The 23,858-nt window shown below is 34.8% G+C and overlaps 1 protein-coding gene across 1 annotated transcript in view; it reads left to right on the forward strand.

Annotated features, from left to right (window-relative positions):
- LOC145692660 (protein spinster homolog 1) overlaps window positions 1–23,858 on the forward strand; it is a 66,471-nt gene that overhangs the window by 29,579 nt on the left and 13,034 nt on the right. Inside the window, exons 2-6 of the mRNA XM_081768032.1 lie at window positions 10,922–11,157; window positions 12,706–12,858; window positions 16,954–17,064; window positions 19,844–19,898; window positions 21,505–21,612. Of these exons, the coding sequence (XP_081624158.1) occupies window positions 10,928–11,157; window positions 12,706–12,858; window positions 16,954–17,064; window positions 19,844–19,898; window positions 21,505–21,612 (657 nt within the window). The 5' untranslated portion in view covers window positions 10,922–10,927. The remainder of the gene's footprint in view (window positions 1–10,921; window positions 11,158–12,705; window positions 12,859–16,953; window positions 17,065–19,843; window positions 19,899–21,504; window positions 21,613–23,858) is intronic.

Genomic DNA, 23,858 nt, shown 5'->3' on the forward strand with positions numbered 1-23,858 from the left:
ATTATTATTATTATTATTATTATTATTATTATTATTATTATTCAACAAATATTTATATAAGGAAAGCACGCAGTATGTATTAATGAAATATTCCCACTTGGCTCCACTACAAATATTTTTGAAGTGCAGTTCATACTTTCTTTTGACTGGGATTTGCAGGGGGGGATGAGGATATCCTCATCAGTTGCTGTTTTCATTTCCTGCATATTTGAAGATAGAGGGAGAGAAAAAGAAAGTGGCCCTATATTCTTACAGTTAGCTGTCAATTTTTGGAGGGATAAGCGTTTGTTACTTGCATCTCTCACTTTAAAGTAAGTACCGGTACAATACTGCATTTAATTAATGCATCACGTGATAATAACTTCACTAGAAATGTTAATCATCAAAAGGAACTTTATTTGAATCAACGCAAGATATTTACTATTATATTGGGGTCCCGGGTTCGATCCCAGCCCCCGCCAAGTGAACTTTGTGGTGGACAAATACCGTGTGCGTGGGTTTCCTCGGGGTTCTCCCGTTTCCTCCCACTTCCTTCATTCCACCATTTCACTCATTACTCATCACCATATCCTTTAGCATACCCGGCATAACCGTGGGACGTAAAACTCAAATATTTCATTTCATTTTCTATGGAGTGGCATATTTAAAAGGGGGTGGCTTCTGGGCTTAAGCACTCATCGAAATTTTATAGCCACTTTTTATTGTTTTATGTATATTACAGAATTTTCACATTTCCAGGAATAACTGTAGCAAAGCCCCTCCCGAAGCAAGCAAAGCCCCCGAAACAAAATCGTAAATACCCCACTGATTCTATGAAATGGAAAACTCAAACAAAATTACACACAAATTAGTTAGCAGTGTAACGTAAAAATATTTAAATTATCACCTTATTAACGTTAATTTAGCTGTTTTTTTTAACTTTCCGAGACATTGATCGCCCTTGTAATGTTTTGAGTATTTTTGTCACATGTTTCAAAATTCATACTCTCTTTCAAGAATTAATGAAATTTCTTTCGAATTCCAAATGCCCGAATTCTGGAGAACTATCTTTGTATTTTACCAGGAGCTATCAAATTATCGTATACTTTCCTATTATCGTACATCATACGGGGGTCAAAATTATCATATGATTCGTTAATTATAGCATATGTAGGCAACACTGACGTGCTCCTTGTTCGATTTCTAATACAAGAACGTTGGGTATATTATGGTGATTCGAGTTTGGATTTCATCTTACAGTATAGGTTCACGTATCATGTAGCTCCGATGCTGAAAGGGGACGCTAAACTTCAACCAGTTTGACATAATCCTCTATGAATCACACGAAGAAGAAACTGGCTTCCCTACTTCTTACTAGCTTTATTCAGTGCCGTGGAAAATCAGCACCCGGGTGAGAATATACGACGCCGACCCCCGTACATATAAGTAAGGTCGACAGATGGTTAGCGCGAAGCGTAAGAAAAATTTTCAAAAATAAACTCCGCTTTTCCTTGATTTTGAGCACTTTTTATTACTTTTTTCTTCCATTTTATGTGCACATGCATTTCCCTAACATGAGTAACAGTATAGGACCAATTCCTAAAGCAGGAAGAGGATTTAAGTACATACTACGAGACGTATTTTTTAAGTAAGGTCCGTTTGGACATAAGTACACAACGAAAGGTTATTTCAAAAAGTAAATGTATTTGCAGAAAGTACATACTTTACTCTATTTTTCGACATAGTTGCCAAGTTTGTTCACTTATCATACCTCTCAACCAATTTCAAAATGCCCTCTTCATAAAAAAAAAAAAAAAAAAAAAAAACTTGCCGCCTGCTCCGATAACCAAGAGTTCACTGACGTTTTCACATCATCATCATCATTGTAACGGTTGCCACTGAGGTGTTGTTTGAGGTGGAGGAACAGATGGTAATCGCTCGGCGCAAGATCAGGACTGTAGGGTGGGTGGTCTAAAACTTCCCATCCAAAACTGTCCAACAAATCGCGGGTCCGACATGCAGTGTGAGGTCTTGCATTGTCATGAAGAACAATGCCCTCTGTCAGCATGCCGCGTCTTTTGTTTTGAATCGCTCTGCGTAGCTTTCTCAGGATTTGGCAGTATGCTTCTGCATTGATAGGGATTCCTCGTTGCATGAAGTTGACCAACAAAACACCATGCCTATCCAAAAACACCGACGCCATGATTTTGCGCTGGGACAGAGTCTGTTTGGCGTTCACCTTTACAGGCGAGTGTGTGTGTTTCGATTCGAGCTTGATATGCGAAACACATGTTTCGTCTCCAGTTACAATGTGACTCAAGAAGCAGTCACCTTCTTCGTGATAACGAGTCAAGAACTTCATCGCACACTCAAATCTTTGGTTTTTGTGGTCCTCTGTTAGGAGTTTCGGGGCCCAACGGGAGCACAGTTTCCTAAACTTTAGGTGTTCAGAAACAATTTTGTAAAGCACTGATCTCGACACGTCAGGAAATTAGTTTGAGAGACCTGTTATTGTGAAGCGCCTGTTCTCACGAACCCTCGCTTCAACTGAAGCCACCAAATTGTCTGTAGTCGAAGAAGGGCGACCGGAGCGGTCCTCATCATGGACGTTGTCACGGCTATTTTTGAATTCTGGTACCCATTTACGCACTTTGCTTGCACTCAACAGTATCACCGTACACTTCGCAAATCTGTCGATGAATTTCTGCAGCAGACAGGTTTCTTGCTGACAAAAACCGTATCACTGAGAAACCTCACACGCGGCGGGCGACTTGATAGTCTTAAACATTGTGAAAGTACAGAACACAACCGTACAGGTCAGCTACAGAACTGAAACTGATAACAATTGTTCCCGAGGCATGCCGGTACACGACGCACACGCTCGTTGCGGTATGCGCGCGAACTACTAGTGTCTACAACAAAACGGACCTTACTTAAGAAACACGCCTTGTAGTTTGTACTGATCTAAAATATTTCAAGTCATTTTCCTGTTTTTTTTTTCTTTCCTCCTTTTATTTTAATTTTCCTCCCGAATTTTGCGTCCCCTTACTTCGGCACCCAGAGCTGTCAATCTTCTCGCCCCTTGCCACTGCACGGCACAGGCTTTATTAATAAATTTAGTCACTACCCGCCACTGCCTACAGTTAGTGTTTCTCCCAGGGATTCTTCTGAAGGAACTCTCCCCAGAAATAGCCAAGCTAAAATAAATTGAGGTTGCATATGACTCGTGTCCATAGTACTGCCTGCCTTTTCGGTTTATGAATAAACTTTCTTAGTAATAACTCTACTCGGCAACAAAACTATTCACAACAATAAAAATGGCACTTTCCTTTGTAAAATTTTTATTTTTCCGCTAGAAGAAACTCCACACCACACAGCAGATTAATTGGAAGTTGTATACATAATAAGAATCCCTTCTCCAATTGATTCCCAGATACCCCCGAAATGTGGCTATGGCATTACTCATAACTTCCATTAATCTGAATACATTCAAGTGATGATTCTTGCTGCGGACACGCCAGCAACGCTGCCACGTCGTGAATCTCGTAAGAAAGCGAGACTGACCGCACACGGAGCTGATAATGATTGTATCTTAGTACGCATTCTCGTTTGCGAAAAATTTAGAGGAACTTGCGTCATTAAAGAAGATAGTAAACTATAAACATATTAATATAAATCTTAACAATATGGTATTGTTATAATTTACACCTACGATCAACTTAAACTAATTCATAATGATCATAAGTTCTTAACAGAATTAATAGAAAAACAAATAATATCGAGATAAGACGAAATTGTGGCAAAATAACAAGAAATGCTAAAAGAACAAGAAATTATGGTAAAAGAAAGATATACATTAGAATCAAATTGGGATAGTAAACGTGAAAATGAAAATGTCTTTCAATGACGATGACAGTTATGATGAGAAATTCTTAAGTACATATTGTTTAAAATATCATCCGTCGTTGGTACTTAGAAACCAAGTCGTTATTTTCTTCCTTATATGAGAAAGATCTCCTCTAATTTTTTACCTGTGGGTAACGTGCCCAAAATGGCTGACACGTTCCCACGTTGAACTGCGACACTGATCCGTTGAATAAGGAAAGATTTATCTCCCGATATAAGTGAAATACGATGGCCGATTTCCTTGATAAAATTAGCTCCTTCTTGACCCCAAGTACCACTTGACTCGATGGCAATTGGAACAAACCAATATTTATCAACGAGATTAATATATTTATTCCTCTTGTCATTAATATAAATTAATTATACGCGTTATATTAACTTGATTTTTATAATGTTATAGTACTACTGCTGGTAGCTTCGGGAATCTACAAAACACGCCACTGGTTAGGAATACTTATACTTCCGATACTTTTTTTTCCCTTCTCTAGGTTAATTCTCGTTAAGCACGTACAATCTTAATTACATCTTCAAAGACATTTTAATTCTTTTGTAAAATGAAAAGAAAAAAGCTTTAGAAACTACTTTCTCACATGTAAAAAGCTACTTATGCAGCATATGTCATTGTAATTTGCTGCTGAATTACAGTGTTCAGCAGAAGGTCTAAAAAAATGTTTTCTGTCTTCCCTCACTCCTACTCGCAATGTTAATGATAAACACAAGATTTAATCAGTGTTAACTCGTATTTATATACAGGTGAATAGAATTGAATTCAGATATCTCAGGAGAAGCATGGTGTGCAAACACCACTTTCTACGTTTAGTTTCTCGCAGTGGTGACAGTGAGTTATTTAACAACCGGTTCTGTGATTAATATTTTTAACAATTGCATCAGTATGGTAAGTTGACTCTGTATTAATATTATTGCTATGTTCAGGACCGGCTCTATGTGCAACCCATGCATTTGCACAGGGCGTCAAAATCTGTCACAACTATATTATTTAAAATAAATATTTCTTGTTGGAAACACTTCATGATGATAGTAGTTCAATTTAGTAAGCTGACCTTCTATTTGAATACTACATAAATAAATCAGGTTTAGGTCGCATTAGTTTGTCACTTGGACAGTGCTAAAGCAAATGATTAAACAAATCCAAATATGAATTGCTTGATTGTTGTCAAATATATATATATAAGAACTCAATTCTCGAATAGTAGCGAACACCTGTTCCATTTAGTAATCACAATTTTGATATGAAAACTAGTCTTGTCTTTGTCACAAGTTTCTTATTATTGAAGGTGAAAACAAGATTAAAAAAAAAAAACAGATGTAGAAAGAAAATTAAGAAATAGAGATAACAGATCTAGTTGCACTGGAATTGCAAACTGATATATTGAGATTGAAATTCGATATTGAATTCTCTGAAAAAGGATTACCACCTTTCCTCTACAGGTGTTTCTTGATCTTTCACTATTACTTAAAACAGACACAACGAGATTGTATTTGTAGTGTTTAGACCTTTCTGAGTGCGAGTACTCTTTCCCTTTCCTTTGTTCTTCATAATGGGGTAGCATAGTTAAAATCGCTGCTTTTAAGGTTTGTTCCTTCTGAAGAAAGGGGAGCGGCAAATTACCGAGAGTCGGGACTGACTATGTTCTATTGATACTAGTAGACCTAGTAATGACAGGATTAAGTCATATAGTATGCTTATTTTGTATATTGGTTTTCAAAGATAATACTAGAGAATTAAATGTTTTAGTAGTGGTGGATCTAGAGGTGAAGAGCGACTTTTAGGAATAGGTTCCCGAGAAATTTTAACAATCGGTTCGGGTGAACTCTTACTATCCGGCTGAATTAATTATCAGGATACATCTTTGGTGTTGAAGCTGCGATAGTGTGTGATATTGTAGGCTGAGGTATTGGAAGTGGATGTGGGAGTATTGTTGTGAAGAGGTGCTGAATATGAGATTGTGTGAGCTGGTGTTTTCCTTTTTGCTTGTAAAATTTATATTCGTGGTCATCCGGAATAATTAACAGAATGAGAGTCTTTATAGTTGACACATTTCGCTCGTGTGTTTTTGTCTTTTCCCATTGATACGTCCAATGAGAACTGGCGCACTTAACACACTAAGTCTTAAGCGTTACCCCTCGTAGCGAACGCGGCCAAGGTGGCTATTCAGTAATTTTACTTTCACCAGAGTTGTAAATCATACTGTGAGCCAGTCAGGGTTTCCGGGTCTTTTTGCCAGGTCCAGGTGTGTAATAGCAGAGTTCCAATACTCTGCACAAATCATCTTCCAAGCAGCTGTTTCTTGCTACAATCCGTTTGCCTGGGAACACGTCTTCCCTCCCCCCCGCGTCCTTTTGGAATCTTTTAAACAGCAGGCGGTCTATTGTTCCGAAATGCACCAAATACGCTCGAGCTGACGTTTTCTCCGCGTTTTTATTGCTTTCACGTTTGTGATTAGTCATCTACATTTAAATACATGGTCAGCGTATTTTAAGCGTACGCATGAGCAATAAATACGCTTTGCGATCGCGTCAAATAGCCGGGTACTAAGGCAGCTTGGCAAGTTGCTTGCGAATTCCCAAATCTTTCGCATTTGAGGATTGCAAGTAATGTTTCTTTTGTAGTAGTTCTATGCGAACTTTCATGTGTAGCAATAAGTAGTCTTTGAAGATTCTGGAAGCAGGGTCTTCTTCAATGTAGGTAGGTAGCGACGTCTATTGGTGTCAGATAGGGTAGTTTAAGAGCAGTTACGACATCAATTAGTATCAGGAAGCATGTTAAGCGCATTATGATGTTTATTAGTGTCAGGCAAGCAAGTTTTAGCGTAGTTAGCGACATTTATTAGCGTAACTGTTCCCTATAAGAAATTAGGATGACATACCGAGACGTTTGCCCATTATTATAAGGAATGTTCATTCTGATCCTTGTATTTCTGCAACCAACATTACAAATCCCGTAAGCAAGGTTGTATGTCATTTCAGGATAGCGTGACGCATAAACTGACATTTCCTTTTATGATTGAGACAAGCTATGGATCCCAATATAAAGGCAATCGGGGGAGAAATGACACTTTGGTTTATAATTTGAACAAGAATTCAAACTCTGTTACATGTTTTTCGGTATCACTTATCTATCGTGAATAACAGAGTTGGTCACTGAAATTTCTTTGAACTTTTTTCTTTATCGTTTCTTGTTAAAATTTCAAATTACCATGAAATTCGATTTAAAATATTAAAGTAAAAAATCAAATATACAGAACAGCTAAATTGCAGCTGAAAAATATCTTCCATTTTGGAGCCAAACAAATCTTTTGTGTAGTTTTATTTGTTTACGTAACTGTTACCGTTAAATACTTCATGTTATTTTATGAATTCTATCTTCTCAGAGGTGTCAATATAAGAATTCTATAGATTTCCTATAATATAGCAGAAATATAAATTTCTTTACCGAAGAGATGGCGTAACTTCTTGAAATTGCTTCAAAGGATTTACTTCTTGAAGGTAATAGTAGTTCACAAACTCTGTACAGTTGAGCACTAATATATCAACTTCTCCCCACCATGCATGCAGTATTAAGGAGTAGTTTTTGCATAACTATTGTACGAGAGTTGTTCAGAGTAATCTTAAACTTTTTCTGTCAATAGTAAAGGTGGAAAAATAAAATTTTATATGTTGAAAATTAGTTGATATAAAAATTTTCAAGCTACCAAAAGTCAAATTTTAGTCTATGCACTTTAAGGGGACGTATAATCTAACCCTTCTGGAAGATGGAAGCACTTAATACATTTACTGGAAAGGAACGAATATATATATATAAGGGTGGTCCTTAATTTTTGATTTCCGAATTTCTTTGGACGAATCCCCTAAAATGGTTTCATATGGGACTAAATTAAGCCAGGAGAAAAATTAGATCCATTGAATAATATTAAATGGTGCCTCAAGTGACCTAAAGTTTTGAATCCGATTACAATACATAGTATATGGGAAAAATCTGGAATAAGCTCTTATAATTTAGTAACGTCTTAAGGAAATACGAAGATACTCTGGATAATAGAATTAGAGGAAGAGACCAAGCTAATTTTGTATAGTATTGTCATGGCGGCCATCTTGAAGTCCGCCATCTTGAATTTAGTTCAAAAGCTTTAAATAGGAAGAGGGTCATGTGACATGGTTTGAGGTAGCGTTTCACCAAAAGAACAAATCTGGCTCTATTTTAAAGATAGCTTTAGTCATCTAAGAATTATTAACTGTGAGAAGATTTCTCCTTTTTCACAGGTAATAATTCTTACACTACTAAAAGTAAAGACATGAGTTTGGCACGAGAAGAACAAAAGGTATATACACGGCTTCAAAAGAAAGAGGAATGCAAAAGAAAATGCACTTCTGAAAATGATTTGTTTGAACTTACACCAAAAGACATGTAGGTAAGCAGTTCAAGTAATAAAGTGGAAAACCCAGTTGAGAATGTTAGAGAAAATGTAAAAATCTATGCGTGTGTGCCCGAACCCTCCAAGAGATGTAAAAGGGGGAAAAACTAATTTTATTACTCCAAGGCTGATTGCTGCTCTTGATCGATACAAGGTCACTGATAGAGCATCAATACATATTTTGATAGCGACGGCAGCAGCATTAGGCCACAACGTAGAGGAACTAGTAATAAACAGGTCTTCCATTCACCGATGCCGAGAGAAAATCCGTAGCGAAGTCGCACAGGACTACAGAAAACAATTTCAGAATGCATCAAGTGCGTTATTTGTGCAATGGGACGGAAAACTTCTGCCGAATTTGAGTGGTAGAGAGACTGTGGACAGGTTATCAATAATTATTACATCAGATGGTCATGAGAGGCTAATTGATGTTCTCAGTTTGTCATCTTCAAGAGGAGAACGAACATATTGCTTCTACAGTTTATTAGCTTGAAGAATGGAACTTTGTAATTTAGTTTGTCACATTATTCCCTGCAATATGTGTCATGTGAACGGAGCTTGCATTCTGCTAGAGAAGATGCTCCAAAATAATATTCTATACCTTCCTTGTAGACACTACATTTACGAATTGGTTTTAAAATGTGTATTTGACAAGTGTTGTGTTTCATTGGCATCTGGACAGGACTTTCCCTATTTAAGCATTTTCAGAACGATTGGTCTAAAATAGATTGTACTAACTTTATTCCAGGAATTGATGATGATGATGATGTAAGGAACAACATTCCAGATGTAAAAAATGAAGTATTGAATTTTTCCATCAAATTTGTAGAAACAGGACACCGGAGACAAGATTACAGATAATTTTTAGAACTGACCATCATATTCTTGGACGGCATACCTTCTCGAAGAGTTTTCTTTCGTTTGCCTGGAGCAATTCACCATGCAAGGTGAACGGGGAAAGTAATATACTGTTTAAAAATATTTCTCTTTCGCCAACACTTTCGTTTAACGAAGCAAACAAACGGATCTTCGGAGAGTATGCATTTATCTGATACGACTATATGTGCAAGATTTGTTTAAATGTGATCAAACATATTATTCACTATTACAAAACCAGCAATTTTTGAAAGGTTTTTAGTTATAGACAAATAGATGCTGAATTATCTGAAGTGGCTCTTTCTAAATTTTCTCGACATCTCTGGTACTTGACGGAGGAATACGTAGCGTTGGGCTTTTTGATGATGAAGTTAACATAATGGAAAAACAAAAAATGGTTGAAAAAATTACAACTGTAAGGGGAAACCGTGAAATAGCAAAGAGGTTTGACGCAAGAGGTGATACGATGAAAATTCTTGTGAAAAGAGAAATCAGTGATTTTGTTACAATCTCAAATTTTCCTCGAGAGATTTAAAATATCCAAAGGATTTCTTGAATATGAAAGGAAAGACAATAGTTAAATTCATCCACGTAACAAACGATGCAGCAGAAAGAGGAGTGAAACTAATAGAAGATTACAACGTTCTTACTAAAAATGAGGAGCAGAAACAGTTTATTTTGTAGATAGTGAAAGCTCAGACAATTCTAATCTTTTCCTAGATGTGATCTATGTAGCAAATAAGATTGAAAACTTACCATAAAGCTACTACACAAATAAGGGATATTTTAATTTTTTCCAAGCTGTAGTATATTTTCTTTTTTCTCATAATGGTCTATGAATCATCTTGATAGAAACTTATATGTAGTTCATAGCGAAACAAAGATTTAACTTTCTCTAGCAGTTTGTTTCAGTTTATGTGAAACACTTTCAAAATTCTTGCAAATCTGTAGTCCATAACTGCAACAAAATAACACTACATCGAAGCATTTCGTTTTTCACACGTAATAACTTTTACACTATTATAGATAACTTAAAACTAATGCCATATTTGTGCTTTTGATGAAACGCTACCTCAAAAACGATGTCACATGACTCTCTTCCTATTTGAAAATTTTGACCTGGATTCAAGATGGCGGACTTCAAAATGGCCGTCATGGTAATGCTATACACAGTTAGGTTAGTCTATTCCTCTAGTTCTATTATCCAAGATATCTTCCCATTCCCTTAAGCCGTTTCTAAGTTACAAAAGTTTATTCCCGATTTTCCCCTTATACTATGTATTGTAAACGCATTCAAAAATTTAGGTTGCTTGAGGCACCATTTAATATTATTCAATGGAGCTATTTTTTTCTTCTGGCTAAATTTGGTTCCATATGGAACTATTTTAGGGGGTTCGTCCAAGGAGATTCCTAAATTTATTTTTCCCCATATAAATAAGGACCACCCTAATATATATAATATTACTAAAGGTTCACATTAGAGACATTATCAATGCGTTCAGTTTGTATCGGAAATCCTGTGACTATAACAAGGCACTTTAGAGAATCCATGAAACTTGGTATTTAAAAAAAAAAAAAAAAAAAAAAAAAAAAAAAAAAAAAAAAAAAAACTCAGCTTATAACGAAAAATGATTTATTCTTTATTAACTTCATCCTTAGATCTCAAATTCAAAACATAATACTTGAGAGAGAAAATATATAAATTTGTTTTTTCTCTTCTATTTCAGGTCACAATGTATCCTATTCTAGAAAAGCTGAAACCTTTGTACAAATGGTACGTGCTAGCTCTGGTATCACTTGGCTACGTGATAGGCGAGTTAGGCCATTTTCTCATAGGTGTCACCAGTCGAGCTACAGCCAAGGATCTTCATTATGGAGACAAAAGTTGTATGTTGAATGTTTCGTCAGGAATTACTCATCATGAAATGCCTGTCACCTGCGACCATGCTAACAGCTCAGAAGTGTAAGTTGAGTTGATGAAATTGTTGTATATTGTTTTTAGTTTGTTTAAAAAAGAATAAATAAGTAAATAATCAAAGAAAAACTTTGAAGTGAAAAATCCGTGAATGAAGTGAAAAATCCATGAAGGAGAGAGGATTTACAATTATGGAATCTGTAAAAAATTCATATCGACCTGTGCTCAAAAGTGGGTAGTTTCGTATATAGGGTACCGAAAACCTGAAAAAATGAACTTTAATGGACCACTACTATAGGACCAATCGTAGTCGGATCAAGACATCACTGAGGAATAGGTGTGTGAATGATCCAAATATCCATCTTTCAAAACTTCCGGTACTTGCATAATCATTTTTAGAGAGGCTGTTTGGGAATACTTGATCACTCTCTACCTACCTCACTAAAAATTGGTGTGCAAGTACTGGAGGATTCTTAAACATGGATTTTGGGATAGTTCACATACCAGTTCATCAGTGATGTCTTGACCCTACTACGATTGGTCCTGTAGTTGTGGTCCATTAAAGTTCATTTCTTCACGTTTTCGGTACCCTAAAACTACGAAACTATCTACTTTTGAGCACAGATCCATACGAACTTATCTTTTTTTCTAATTTTGATATAAGGAATCTATTCTCAAAATATAGTAAATTACACATTTATATAACACTCTACTCTTGTCCATAAAAGAAAATGCTATTTTTAATATTTTTCACTATGATTATTATTAATGTTAGTTATTGTCAAGGGTGCCCAAAAATCTTCATAGTTATTGAAATTTAGGAGAAAAAAAAAAAGTTGAAACCTTTCAGATCAGAACTATTGGGTAAGTTCGAAGGTATTTGTTAGAAAGATGGAAGTGAATAATAATATACTCAATTTAAACACAGGAAAGCAATTTATCCCATTTAGCAGGTTAATGTCTATAATTAGTAAATGAAATAAACATACTGACACACGATTTAGGGAGTGGGAAGTATTTCCACAAAGATTCGCTGACTGATAAAGATGATAGTGTCAATTGAAACAGTCTTTGCACAGAATAGGAACGACGACGCAGTAAGACAAACACAGTATCTTAAGTTAACATGCATCAATTCCTTGCTGAGACTTTTTTAATAATGTGCTACCTGTTTTAATTTAGGTAAAACAAATATTCAGAACAATTTGTCCCTTAACGCAATTTCGTTGGCAACTATAATGATGGTTAGCAAATTATAGTGGCAAGACTGCAGAAGCATGAAATGGTTCTGAAAAATACTCATTGAGGTTGTATACTACATTGTAACTTTCTTGATATTCTGCAAATTTACCCTTTTCCCATCTGTACAGGTGTATTTTTCGGTTGGATGCAGACTTAATCCATGTCACCTGCACTCTTCAGTTCTTCAGTCTTGCTGTTACTGTTTTGTTCTTGTTCTCAACACATGCGGGTTAGTTTGTTACAATGTTCTAAAAAATACATTAAGTATTAAATACTGTCAAAAGTTATAGCACATGCTGCAACCAGAATGTTGCTTTAGAAAACTATAAAATATGTTTGTACATTTTGTTTCAGATGTGAAATGCTAGAGGTGAACGGCACTCGATACTGCGAGTGGGACTACAATGGTTTGGGAATGGACTATCAAATTCTCGCTGGGCCAAGCTTCATAGCTGTATTCACCGTCGTTGGTGTAATATTTGGTGTGATCGCCGATAGGTTCAACAGGTAAGATTTACATTAGGCTTTTATCGATAATATAATTGGTTTCCTTCCTTCAAATTGTTTTCGTTGATTAGAAATTAGACAAGCAAATACATTTTCATAAACTTAAATTTATTTTAATAGTAGAAACACGATAACATAATCAACACAAAGTAGATTACACACTTTCGCTATATATCTCATAAGATAAAAAGAATAAAAAAAAAAAAATAAAAACAATAATAAAGAAGAATGTAGAATAGGGATAAATGAAATTAAGTTGGATCACTAGGTGTTTTCGTTGCTATGCTAAACGCTGCTTGAATAGTGCAGCGTTACCAGATAGTGTCGAGTGTTTACTGATGCCAGATAATAAAGGGAGTAATCATGGAATTCTGCTTAGATACTTACTGGAGAAATTAGTTTTAGACCCTTACAGTGATTCCGCTTCTCGAACTGCAACGCTAGAATTCAGGAATTTTCTTATTGTGACTACTACAGTAAACGTACAAATTTGGCAACAATGCATTATGGCGTTCGGCGCAAGTTTTTTCTCAAAATCTATTTCCTTAAATGTAACTTAATATTTAAATAAAATATGAAACATAACACGAAAAACGGTCAAACAATATATCTATTTCGTGATTGTTACTTTAAAATACTTTACATACACAAATAAACATTTCATGAAACGGAGCACTTCTAGTAAGATCTACCAGCAAGTGCCATCTTGTGTGCTCATTGTAAAACGAATCAAATATTTTTTTATTTGTTTCATTTGGTTGTCTCTCCTGATACCAAAAAATGTATCAGTGTATTTTGCTGTAGCTGAAACAATACTCTCTTATGGACAATATTTATAATATGTAACGTTTCATTGCGCAATAGTTAAGGGAATGAGCTAAAATATGTACTGACTTTCGGGTGGTGATCTACCTTAAAAAGAAAATAAATACTGAAATAATAAAATATAAGTGGTAATTAATAGGTATACAGGCTGTGTCAAAACAACACCGACAACGTTTGGGAAGTGATTCCTGACAGCAAGATAAGACAAAAAGTATAGACCATTCTGGGTGCAAAAATCCGTCATTTCGGAGTTATAGGCCACCGAAAACATGAAAAAATGAACTTTAAAGGTCCATAGCTCCAAAGTTGAGACCTACTGTAATCGAGTCAAGGTTTCACTTAGGAACTAGTATGTGCTCTATCCTAATATCCATGTTTCAGAATCTTGCGGCACTTTAGCAACAATTTTTATACGAGAGGTTGGTGAGTAATTCAAATTATATGCCCGTAGCCAAACTCCCTCTATAAAAATTACTGCGTGAATACCGCAGGATTCTGAAACGGATTTTTGCGTAGCGTACATATTAGTTCCTGAGTAAAGTCTTGACTTGACTACGGTAGGTCCCATACTATTGGAGCTATGGACCTTCAAAGTTTATTATTATTATTATTATTATTATTATTATTATTATTATTATTATTATTATTTTAGTGCTTTCGGCAGCCTATAACTCCGAAATGAGGGATTTCTGCACCCAGGTTAGTCTATACTTTGTCTTACGTTGGTGTCAGAAGTTAGCTCCCAAACGTTATCGGTGTTGTTTTGAAACACCATGTGGATATATAAAGTGAGCTCTTGTGTTATGTAGTTAGCATCTGAGCTTAAGTTGCTGGAGATTTGGCTCAATTCTTGGTGAGAGCTCTTGTAAGTTGGATTCCACGTTAGGCTGTAGATCCATTTCTGTAGATCATCACGTAGCCCTGATCTGGAAAAGGGGTGTTAACCATCAAAAGTAGTAGCGCCCTCTTTTAGCAGATCATAACACAGATTTGGTGGAGGGAGATCTACGAGTACTTTCTTCTTAAATGTTAGCCTCTCTTCAATAGTTATTTTTAAAAATGTGGTTTATAAAACACCTTCTTGGTTCTAACGGATTTTACATTATTCTTGCCTGAGAAGTTCTTCGTTCAAGGAAATATTTAAGTTCCTAAGTTCAACGGTTTCTGATATCTGGCAACAGTCAATGAGATTACTTGTTTCTCATAGATATAAATTATTATAAAATTGTATTGTTAATTGATTAATAGGTTGTAAGTGGTAGTTGCCAGGGAAAGTCACCCTTTGTAGTCCACCATTTCACTCATTGTCATGATCACAGTCTTCTTTAGCCTACACGGAATAATAATCTTGAGACTTGTTGCAGGTTCTTATGTAAATTAATACGGAACCGCTCGGATAGTATGTTTGTGGTGTATTCTCAGGTTTAATAGTAAAAGCAAAGATGAGATTTACAACTAAACGAATATAACAAATTTTATTAGAATAATTCAAAAATAGAAAATAAGCTTGAAAACAATTTCTCTCGAAAAATATTAAGAACACATAGTATGATTTAAAGTTCAATGTCCATGATTTTGAGTTCAATGTCAAACAAAAATGACTATCCGCAAAAGCAATCAAATAACAGGTGGTATATTTAATATCTGAATAGCATGTTATCCAATGAAATAATATATACCAAAAATAAATTGTCCAAGTTCGTCTGCATGCCAAAAGACGTTTACTTGAAGATTTTCTTTCACTTTGTAAAGGTAGCTGAGTATATTTACGATGTATAGGCTCGAAATAAACGAAGAAGTAGATAACAGTAAACGTCTTGCTTAAAGTGAAAGAGTAAGCTGACCAGGGCCGTAACTTGAGGGGGGAGGGGGGGCAGGGAGAGCAACTGCCTGCCCAGGGAAGCTCTTTGCCGTTCGAGGGGGGCCAAGTTTAAGGCAAAATTTTCTTACTCCATATACCGATACGAACATGAAATTATAAATGAAACATCAAACAAGTTCACTACATTACATAATCAAAACAGCACAGACAGGTAAATAAAACAAAAATGAGTCGTGGGCCCATTTTAGTAAAATATGTCTACTATTAGGGGCCGTAGAAATAATATTTATTCGGATGGCTTTGAAATTTGTCAATATTGTCCTCTTAATTTGTCATGTATGGAACGGGCCCAGGGGCGTAACTAACGGCCCCGCAGACCTTGTCGTGGAGACCTTTCAAAGCACATAATCTCGCTACATTTTAAAGTCGGATGGAAATAAAGATCTAGTTGGCCTAAGAAGATTCGCATGTATTCAAAACTGAAATGAAATCTTTAAGATCCCAAGATTATGCTTTTCAGGCTGAGAGAGACGATGATTAAAGCAAGTGAATGATGATGGAAGAATTGATGGAATAAAAAGTGGGAGGAAACGGGAGTACTGAACGAAAACCCACGGACACGATGTTTGTCCACCAGAAAGTTACTTGGCTGGGGATCGAACCAAGGACCCCACACATAAAAAGTAAACTCTCTACTACTGAGCCCCGTGGTCCCCGCATTTGTTCAGTAGCGCCTGCAAGTAAGATTACAGAACTTTTCAAAGAAAGTAGTTGGTCAGTTTTCTTTTAACTGCTTAACATAAAATCCTGTGTTACATCGGGCATTTCGTTCTGATTATAAATTATTACTATCCCGAAAATATTCGTACAGCATTCCATATAACCAATCTCAAAAATAAAATAAAAGTATACGTATATGAAGACTACAGGGGGGGAAAAAAGGAGGCAAGTCAGTTTTTTTTTATAACTTTACAAAATTGCTCTGTTTTCCAATGACTTACCTAATTCTTCTCCTGTAGGCGAAATCTTTAGCATTAAATTTCTTAGTGACTAACCTCCTTCTTACTGTGGGATTTAGTCCATGCAAACTTCACTTTTCAGGCAACATAATTTTGCAGTAAACTCATTTTCAACCATTTATGACTTACCTCCTTTTTTTTCCCCTGAGGTTTTCATATAAAATTTGGACCGACTTTCCAGCAAATAAGTTAAGCAGTTCACATACTGAGCTTTGTTGTGAAACAACATTGATGTTATATCCAATAGATCTCTTGTAATAGACTATTTGAGACTTTGGAAAATGGATTCCCTTTACTTATTTTAAAGATGGAGAGAAAATAGTTAAACTCACTTTTGTCTTACAAGTACTTGATATTAAAAGAAAAAAAAAAAATACTTTGGACTCAATTACATGCTTATTTATAGTAAAACTGATTATTTTTTTTCAGGGTTATTCTTCTAACTGTATGTACTGCAACATTTGGTGTGGCTATAGTTCTATCAGGAGCTGTTAAAGAATATTGGCACTTAGTGTTGCTGCGAATGTTGACGGCTGCAGGGTAAGTAACATTAGTTAAATCCGCTTCCAAATCATAAGTTTTAAGATCTTGTTTAGTCCAGAACAAGAATTAGATTCTAATGTGTGCGTTTACTTATTTTGCATTCAGTGCTACAAGATTGTTGTATTTGTCGTACATACGGTGCAGAACATGTCCATTGGTCTCCACGAACAGAAAATAATGTATTTGATAATTAAATACTTAAAAAAGATATGTATATTTATAGGTCACATTTATGCAATATGACAATTATAAAGTGACTAAAAAATAGAACCGCGTTGGCGTGATTAATAAGGCATCTGCTTTCCAACTAGGTGGCGCATGTTTAATCCCCAGTGGATGTGGAAGTTATTTCTAGTTAATGCGTCTCAGGGTGTTCTCGAGTCTCTGGAAAATGGACTGCGGGGTAAAACAACTGAAGCGTCATCTTCTATTTGTGGGGGAAATCTAGAACTTTCTTCCCTCCACCCAGTCCTTTGACCTCGCATGGTTTATCCTGAAAAGGGGCGCTCTTTACGTAATTTACTTTCGATAATCATATTTGTTGTGCTGTAGGTTACGAAACATGATCGCTTACTCTAAGGAAAGAACGCAGTCTGAAAGCATTTGAGAATAAAATCCTGAATCGAATATTCAGATCCAAGAGGAACGGGAATTGGAACTAGCGGAAACTTCATAACGAGAAACTGCATAATTTATACCGTTAACCAAACATTGTTATTAGGGTCATAAAGTCTAAGAGACTCAGGTTGGCAGGTCATGTAAACAGGATGAAAGAAAGCATGAACGCTTTCAGTCTTAACTGGAAGACCAATTGGAAAGCGACCATTAGGAAGAGGAAGACCAAGGCGCAGATGGGAGGACAATATTAAGATGGATCTCGCAGAAATAGTAATACAAAGTAAAAACTGGGTCCAGTTGGCTAAGGATAGAAGTCGGTGGAGAGCTTTTGTGAACGCGGCATTGAACCTCCTGGTTCCATCGACCGTAGAGTGAGTGTTAGTTAGATAAGAATATTATAAATCTACATATTTACAAAAAGCAATCCACATAAAATATAGTTGGTGTTTTAAAACAACAAAGACAACGTTTGGGAGGTGATTCCTGACATCAAGACAAGACAAAAAGTATAGGCCAAACTGGGTGCACAAATACTTCCTTTCGGAGTTATAGGCTGCCAAACACATGAAAAAATTAACCTTAAAGGTCCATAGCTCCAAACCTATGGGACCTACCGTAGTCAGGCCACCACTTCACTTAGGAACTAATATTTGCGCTATCCAAAAAATACATGTTTCAGAATTCTAAGGTACTTTTATAGAGGAAGTTTGGTTACGGGTATATAATTTGAAGTACTCACAAACTACCTCTACAAAAATTGTTGCGGAAGTGCGACAGTATTGCGAAACTTGGATATTTTGATAGGGCACATACTAGTTCCTAAGTAAAATCTTGACCCGACTACGGTAGGTTCCATAGTTTTCGAGCTATGGACCTTTAAATTTCATTTTTTCATGTTTTCGGCAGTCTATAACTCCGAAAGGGAAGCATTTGTGCACCCAGGTTGGTCTATAGTTTTTGTCTTATCTTGGTGTCAGGAATCACCTCCCAAATGTTGTTTTTGAAATACCCTGTATAGTAAACAATATAATGTATAAAATATATAATATACATAAAATATATAATAGAATACATAACACCAAGGAACTGTCGTTATGCATACTTTTAGCACTGAAGTGAATTGTCGCTTTGCATAATCACAAGTGTTCTATAATCATTTTGAAGCAGATAACTTGCGAAAAGGAAGGACAGCAACTAAAAATGTTCTTGTAAGGGAGTGAAGAAGAAAGGAAATGAGGAGAATAAATCACGTTTTTAAAACAATTGTCAACATAAATTTCAAAAGTGAATTAGTGGCCATTATAAATAAACCCCCAAAAATATGTTACCGTTCTTCACACTGTTACAGGTATATTAAATAATATATCAATCGTCGGAAGTTTTGCTGCTTTGACTAACATTTGTCAAGATACAAATAAGATCAAGGGTGTTTATTGACGATAGCGTGAATGAACATTAATTGTACGAGGAATAAGTATGTATTATGTCCAAAATGATTGTCGCATTTCTATAAATATGTTGTAGGAATATACTTTGATAACGATTTCAACTGGTATATCTTATGTTGTTAGTATGTGTATAATCGGCAAAGACATGTATATGGTAAATTTCTTGTCAAAAGAGCAATAAACAAGAATACTATAACGAAAAAACCTCTCTTCTTCGTTTAGCAACATTTGGTTTTACTCATTCTAATTTTCGTATTTATAATTCTTTTCTTATGAAATTTACTACAAATACACATTTCCACATTATACACATAGTAACAGTATTAAAAGTACCCTCTGAAACCATTATCAAATTATATTCCCACAACAAGACAGTTTTAGATATGCGACAATCACTTTGGACATGACTGTACCTTACCATCTTGTAACATAACAGCACGAATTTATCCTAATGAAAATTTTCTTAAGCTTATCTTGACAATGAAGCAAATTAAACCAGCGAAAAATTGTAATGTGTACATATATATATATATATATATATATATATATAAAATATTCATATGTAATGCTATGGAAAAGTTACGTGAGTATCATTTTAAGTTCGACAGCTTCATAAACAGCTTAAATGAACAATAGTATTCGCTAAATTTAAAACAATTTGAATAATAAAATGAAATTTGTTGAATAATAAAATGAAATTTGTATTTCAGTGAATCAGGATGCAACCCAATCGGTGCAGGACTTCTTACGGATATGTTTCCTCAGGTAACAGATTTTAATTCATTGTTTTTAGTTGTTTATCATCATACATACATTTTCACTAGTTTATTATTCTTGGTATACGTCATTGACAGATCTCAATGTACCAGTCTTGTTCGAGAAAACAATTCTACATCTTTTTACAAAGCCATATTCTCACAATCCCACATATGTAATTTAAACACCTTTCGCCTGATATAAAAGTATCAGTTGAACAAGGAAAAGGTACATTTCTTCAATGTACTATATGGTTAAGGTTGCAGGATTGTTAAAGATGAACAGGTGTTTGACGAGACTAGATTTTACAGAATATATAATACGTATAAAATGTAGATACAACTTTTACATCACCTCAATGAATTTAATCTAATCCAATTCTTCTTTGAAATTTTGATTGTATATTTTTACACATAAATTCATCCAAAGGCTAAGTTCAAAATTAACTTTAAAAAATCTCGAATACTATGGAAACTATTCTCAAAAAAAACCTAACTTCATTGAAAAACCAAACTTATTTCTAATTAGTTTTAGGTTAATTGATAAATGGTTAAATAATTCAATTCCCGTGAATATAAAGAACTTTGCTTCAGTATTAATCAAGAACATAAGCAGGGGAGGGTACATGGTATCCAGAACCCTCCTCCCCGAAAAGATATGGTGAAACGGAAAAAAAAAAGAAAAGAAAAAATCGTACAGAAGATTATATAGCAATTCGCACAGACCCCTTCTTTTCCGAAATGTGTTTCTGGTTACGAACCTGGTGCTAATTCAAACATAATTCGTGTGGATTTCACTTTGTTGCTTATTGTGCTAAGTATGTATCAGGGCTCTTCTCTGTTTCATTATCTGTTTTTTTAATTAATAAATGTTAATAAATACAACATGGTAAGATACGGAGCATGAAATAATCTAATTGATTTTAAAAGCAATTTTAGCTTAAGCTAATATGTTTAATTATTTATTTGAAATAAAACTTTAGAATCTTCTCTAATCACTTTCTCACTAATTCTGAATAATTTCTTTCAAATGGAACATTTTAATTTCAAGCAATAGATTAGATTTTAGTCAATAAGAAAGAATGGTAACAAATGTTACCAAATGTAAACTGCATGCTGTAAACAATACATTAAAAAAAATTCCAAAAGCAAGACATATAATTATAGAAACCTGTTTGCATGATTTACTTCGGTCTTAATTTTTCATGCAAGTATTCAGTTTTTAATTGCATAATGATTAAAATAAATAAATTAGTCAACATGAACTTGCAATACAAAACAGGTTAAAGCAGTAATAGTAAAAGTATGCACATTTATAAAATATAACGTATTATATATAATTATCATTAGTGCTTTCAGTAAACGAATACATGTTACAATAGACAGTATATAATGTACTGTAATTATATTAAGATTTTTAATATCTTAAAACATACATGAAATATTTGTGACATGTTAACGTAGGACGCATAAATTCATTATCTAATAACTCTTAATAGGCGATAAATTTAATCTTTCTAGTCTATGAATTTAGCATTTAAATTTGTACCAGATTAAATAACAAGAGAAAAATACTAAAGTTGCTTTAATACTTTTTATTTTGAATGTTCTTTCAGAAATACCGAGCCCTGGTGATGTCAATCTTCAACTGGGGTATCTACGGTGGATATGGCATAGGTTTTCCTGTGGGTCGATATGTTCCTCAGATGAATGCTTGGGGATTGGTAAGTTTCTTTACACACGGACACACACACACATACACACAACAAATTTTTTAACAAATTGTGTATGAACCTTTCTGCCATGAAAGTAACTAGTTTTGTTACTTACTAGCTGTTAGGCAACATATCGTTGTAATTCACTTCTCTACAGAGAGAGAGAAAAAAAAAGTTATAACTTACAACATTCAAGAAATAAAAATATTAAGGAGCAATTTATAATGTTCCGTGGAGTGACTAAATTTTAATTAAGTAAAATAATTCATAAATTATACGTACGATTGTTACAAGAGATACCTACAAATCTGAAAACATTGCTTGAAAGATAATTAAAATTCAAATTTGAGTTAATGATAGTGTTATATTATTATATCTCATTAAACATACACTGTATAGTGTAAGCTTGTCTAGAGTCATCCAATTTGTGCATTATGCACTAATGCATTATTGTAGAATTTTGTTGCTCCTCACAAAATTCCCGTACTCTCACACACATTCATTTGTATATGGACGAGAATTATAATTGTAATTCATTGTTTAAAAAGATCTCTTGTAGAAGGACGTTAAATTCCTTCAAGGAGATATTTCTTACATCTTGGATAATCATCATCATAAGTATTGTCACATTATAAGCTTCCACAGCCTATTATTATCCGCCAATTCCTTCGTGGTAATCTCTCCTCTAAGTTCGAATTACAAACATTACTCAGGGCAAGAGAGGGTCTTCCAGAATAAATTTATAGATTACGATTTTATATCAACTTTTATTGCTGTTAGAATATTTAAAGATTTGACTTGAGACTGCTGTAGAGACATAGGAAATGGACGTCCTAAAGGCTATCCGAACCTATGATTGGATATTGAACGACGTATTTGACAGTTAAACGCAAATAAAGCTAATAAACCAACAATCATTCTTTTCATCCAGGAGTGTTTATATATTACACAGTTCTCAGAAAAACGATCGGCTGTATTTATATGGCACGACAGTCTTGAAAAGGTTAATTTAGCATTGGATCATCTGAGTATTAAGTTGTCCTATTATATTGGATACGATGAATTGAGGTTTTGGTAGTTATAATATGCACCTGTTCATGTTTACTGTATAGTGGCTTCTTGATAATTATCATTATTCACTTCGTCTGCGAAATAATTACCAGTTTTGGTAATAGTATTTTATATTTGGTATTTTCAGGATAAGTTGTGATCCGTAATTGTAGAAAGTATAACAACATGGCGAATGTTTTTACTTTATTTCAAAAGTGGATCAACAGATTGCACGTACTCATACGGGCACAGTGGCTTAGTGGCAGAACACTTATGTTTTGTGCGTGACGTTCCTGGTTCGATCCCCGGGTGTGGAGGACAACATCGTATCCGTGGGTTTTTCGTGGTATTCCAGTTTCCTCCCACTTTTCATTCCATCAATTCTTCCATCCTCATTCACTTGCTTTAATTATCGTCTCCCTTAGCATAAAGGGTGTAATCATGTGAATTTAAACTGAAAAATTTCACCTTAATTTTTGCACGTACTCCTTAGCTTAGCGATAATGATTTTCGTTCAGATGCAAGAAAGAAATAATCATTGATTTGCGTATTTAACACATTGTCCAACGTATAACTATTTGTGATATGTATATATCTTCACCTGATTCCTTAATTCTCTACACCATAAAACCTGTCCATACACAAGAATTTTTGGCTAGAGTATAGTCAGGTGTCGAACGTGGCATATGTATATTCTCTGAAAAAAAAAAAAAAAATTACTATTCTCAGTTTTCCTACGAATTTGAAAATTCGTCAATTGAACTTACGCGACACAATATTTGACGAGAAACTCAAACAAAAGTAACCGAGAAAACTTCATTGAAGCGGAATCAAGTTATTATCCAAAGTAAAATCCTCAGCATCCATTCTCAAATTGATTTTCAAATTGTGATATAAATAATTACAACATAAGAACTTTCGCTAAAATATTTTATCAGATAGGAGAGGAAGAAGTAGGAAGAAACTAAACGGAAAAGCTTAGAAACTTACAGATTTGCACCATATTGGAATTATGGTTCATGTGAGTGTTATTAGATTGTACTAGTAATAAATTGGGTTTAGTGAAGAAGATAAAACTAGGGGGACGGGTATATCGGTACGAGTAGAGTAGAGCAGAGGAATAACGAATGCCGAAAAAAATGTTATTCTTCCGCTGTACCGCATTCATACCGATCTATCCATCCTATTAGTTCTACTTCCTTCAC

The sequence above is a fragment of the Thermobia domestica genome, chromosome 8, assembly GCF_964235325.1.
Source record: "Thermobia domestica chromosome 8, izTheDome1.hap1.1, whole genome shotgun sequence".
Taxonomy (NCBI): domain Eukaryota; kingdom Metazoa; phylum Arthropoda; class Insecta; order Zygentoma; family Lepismatidae; genus Thermobia; species Thermobia domestica.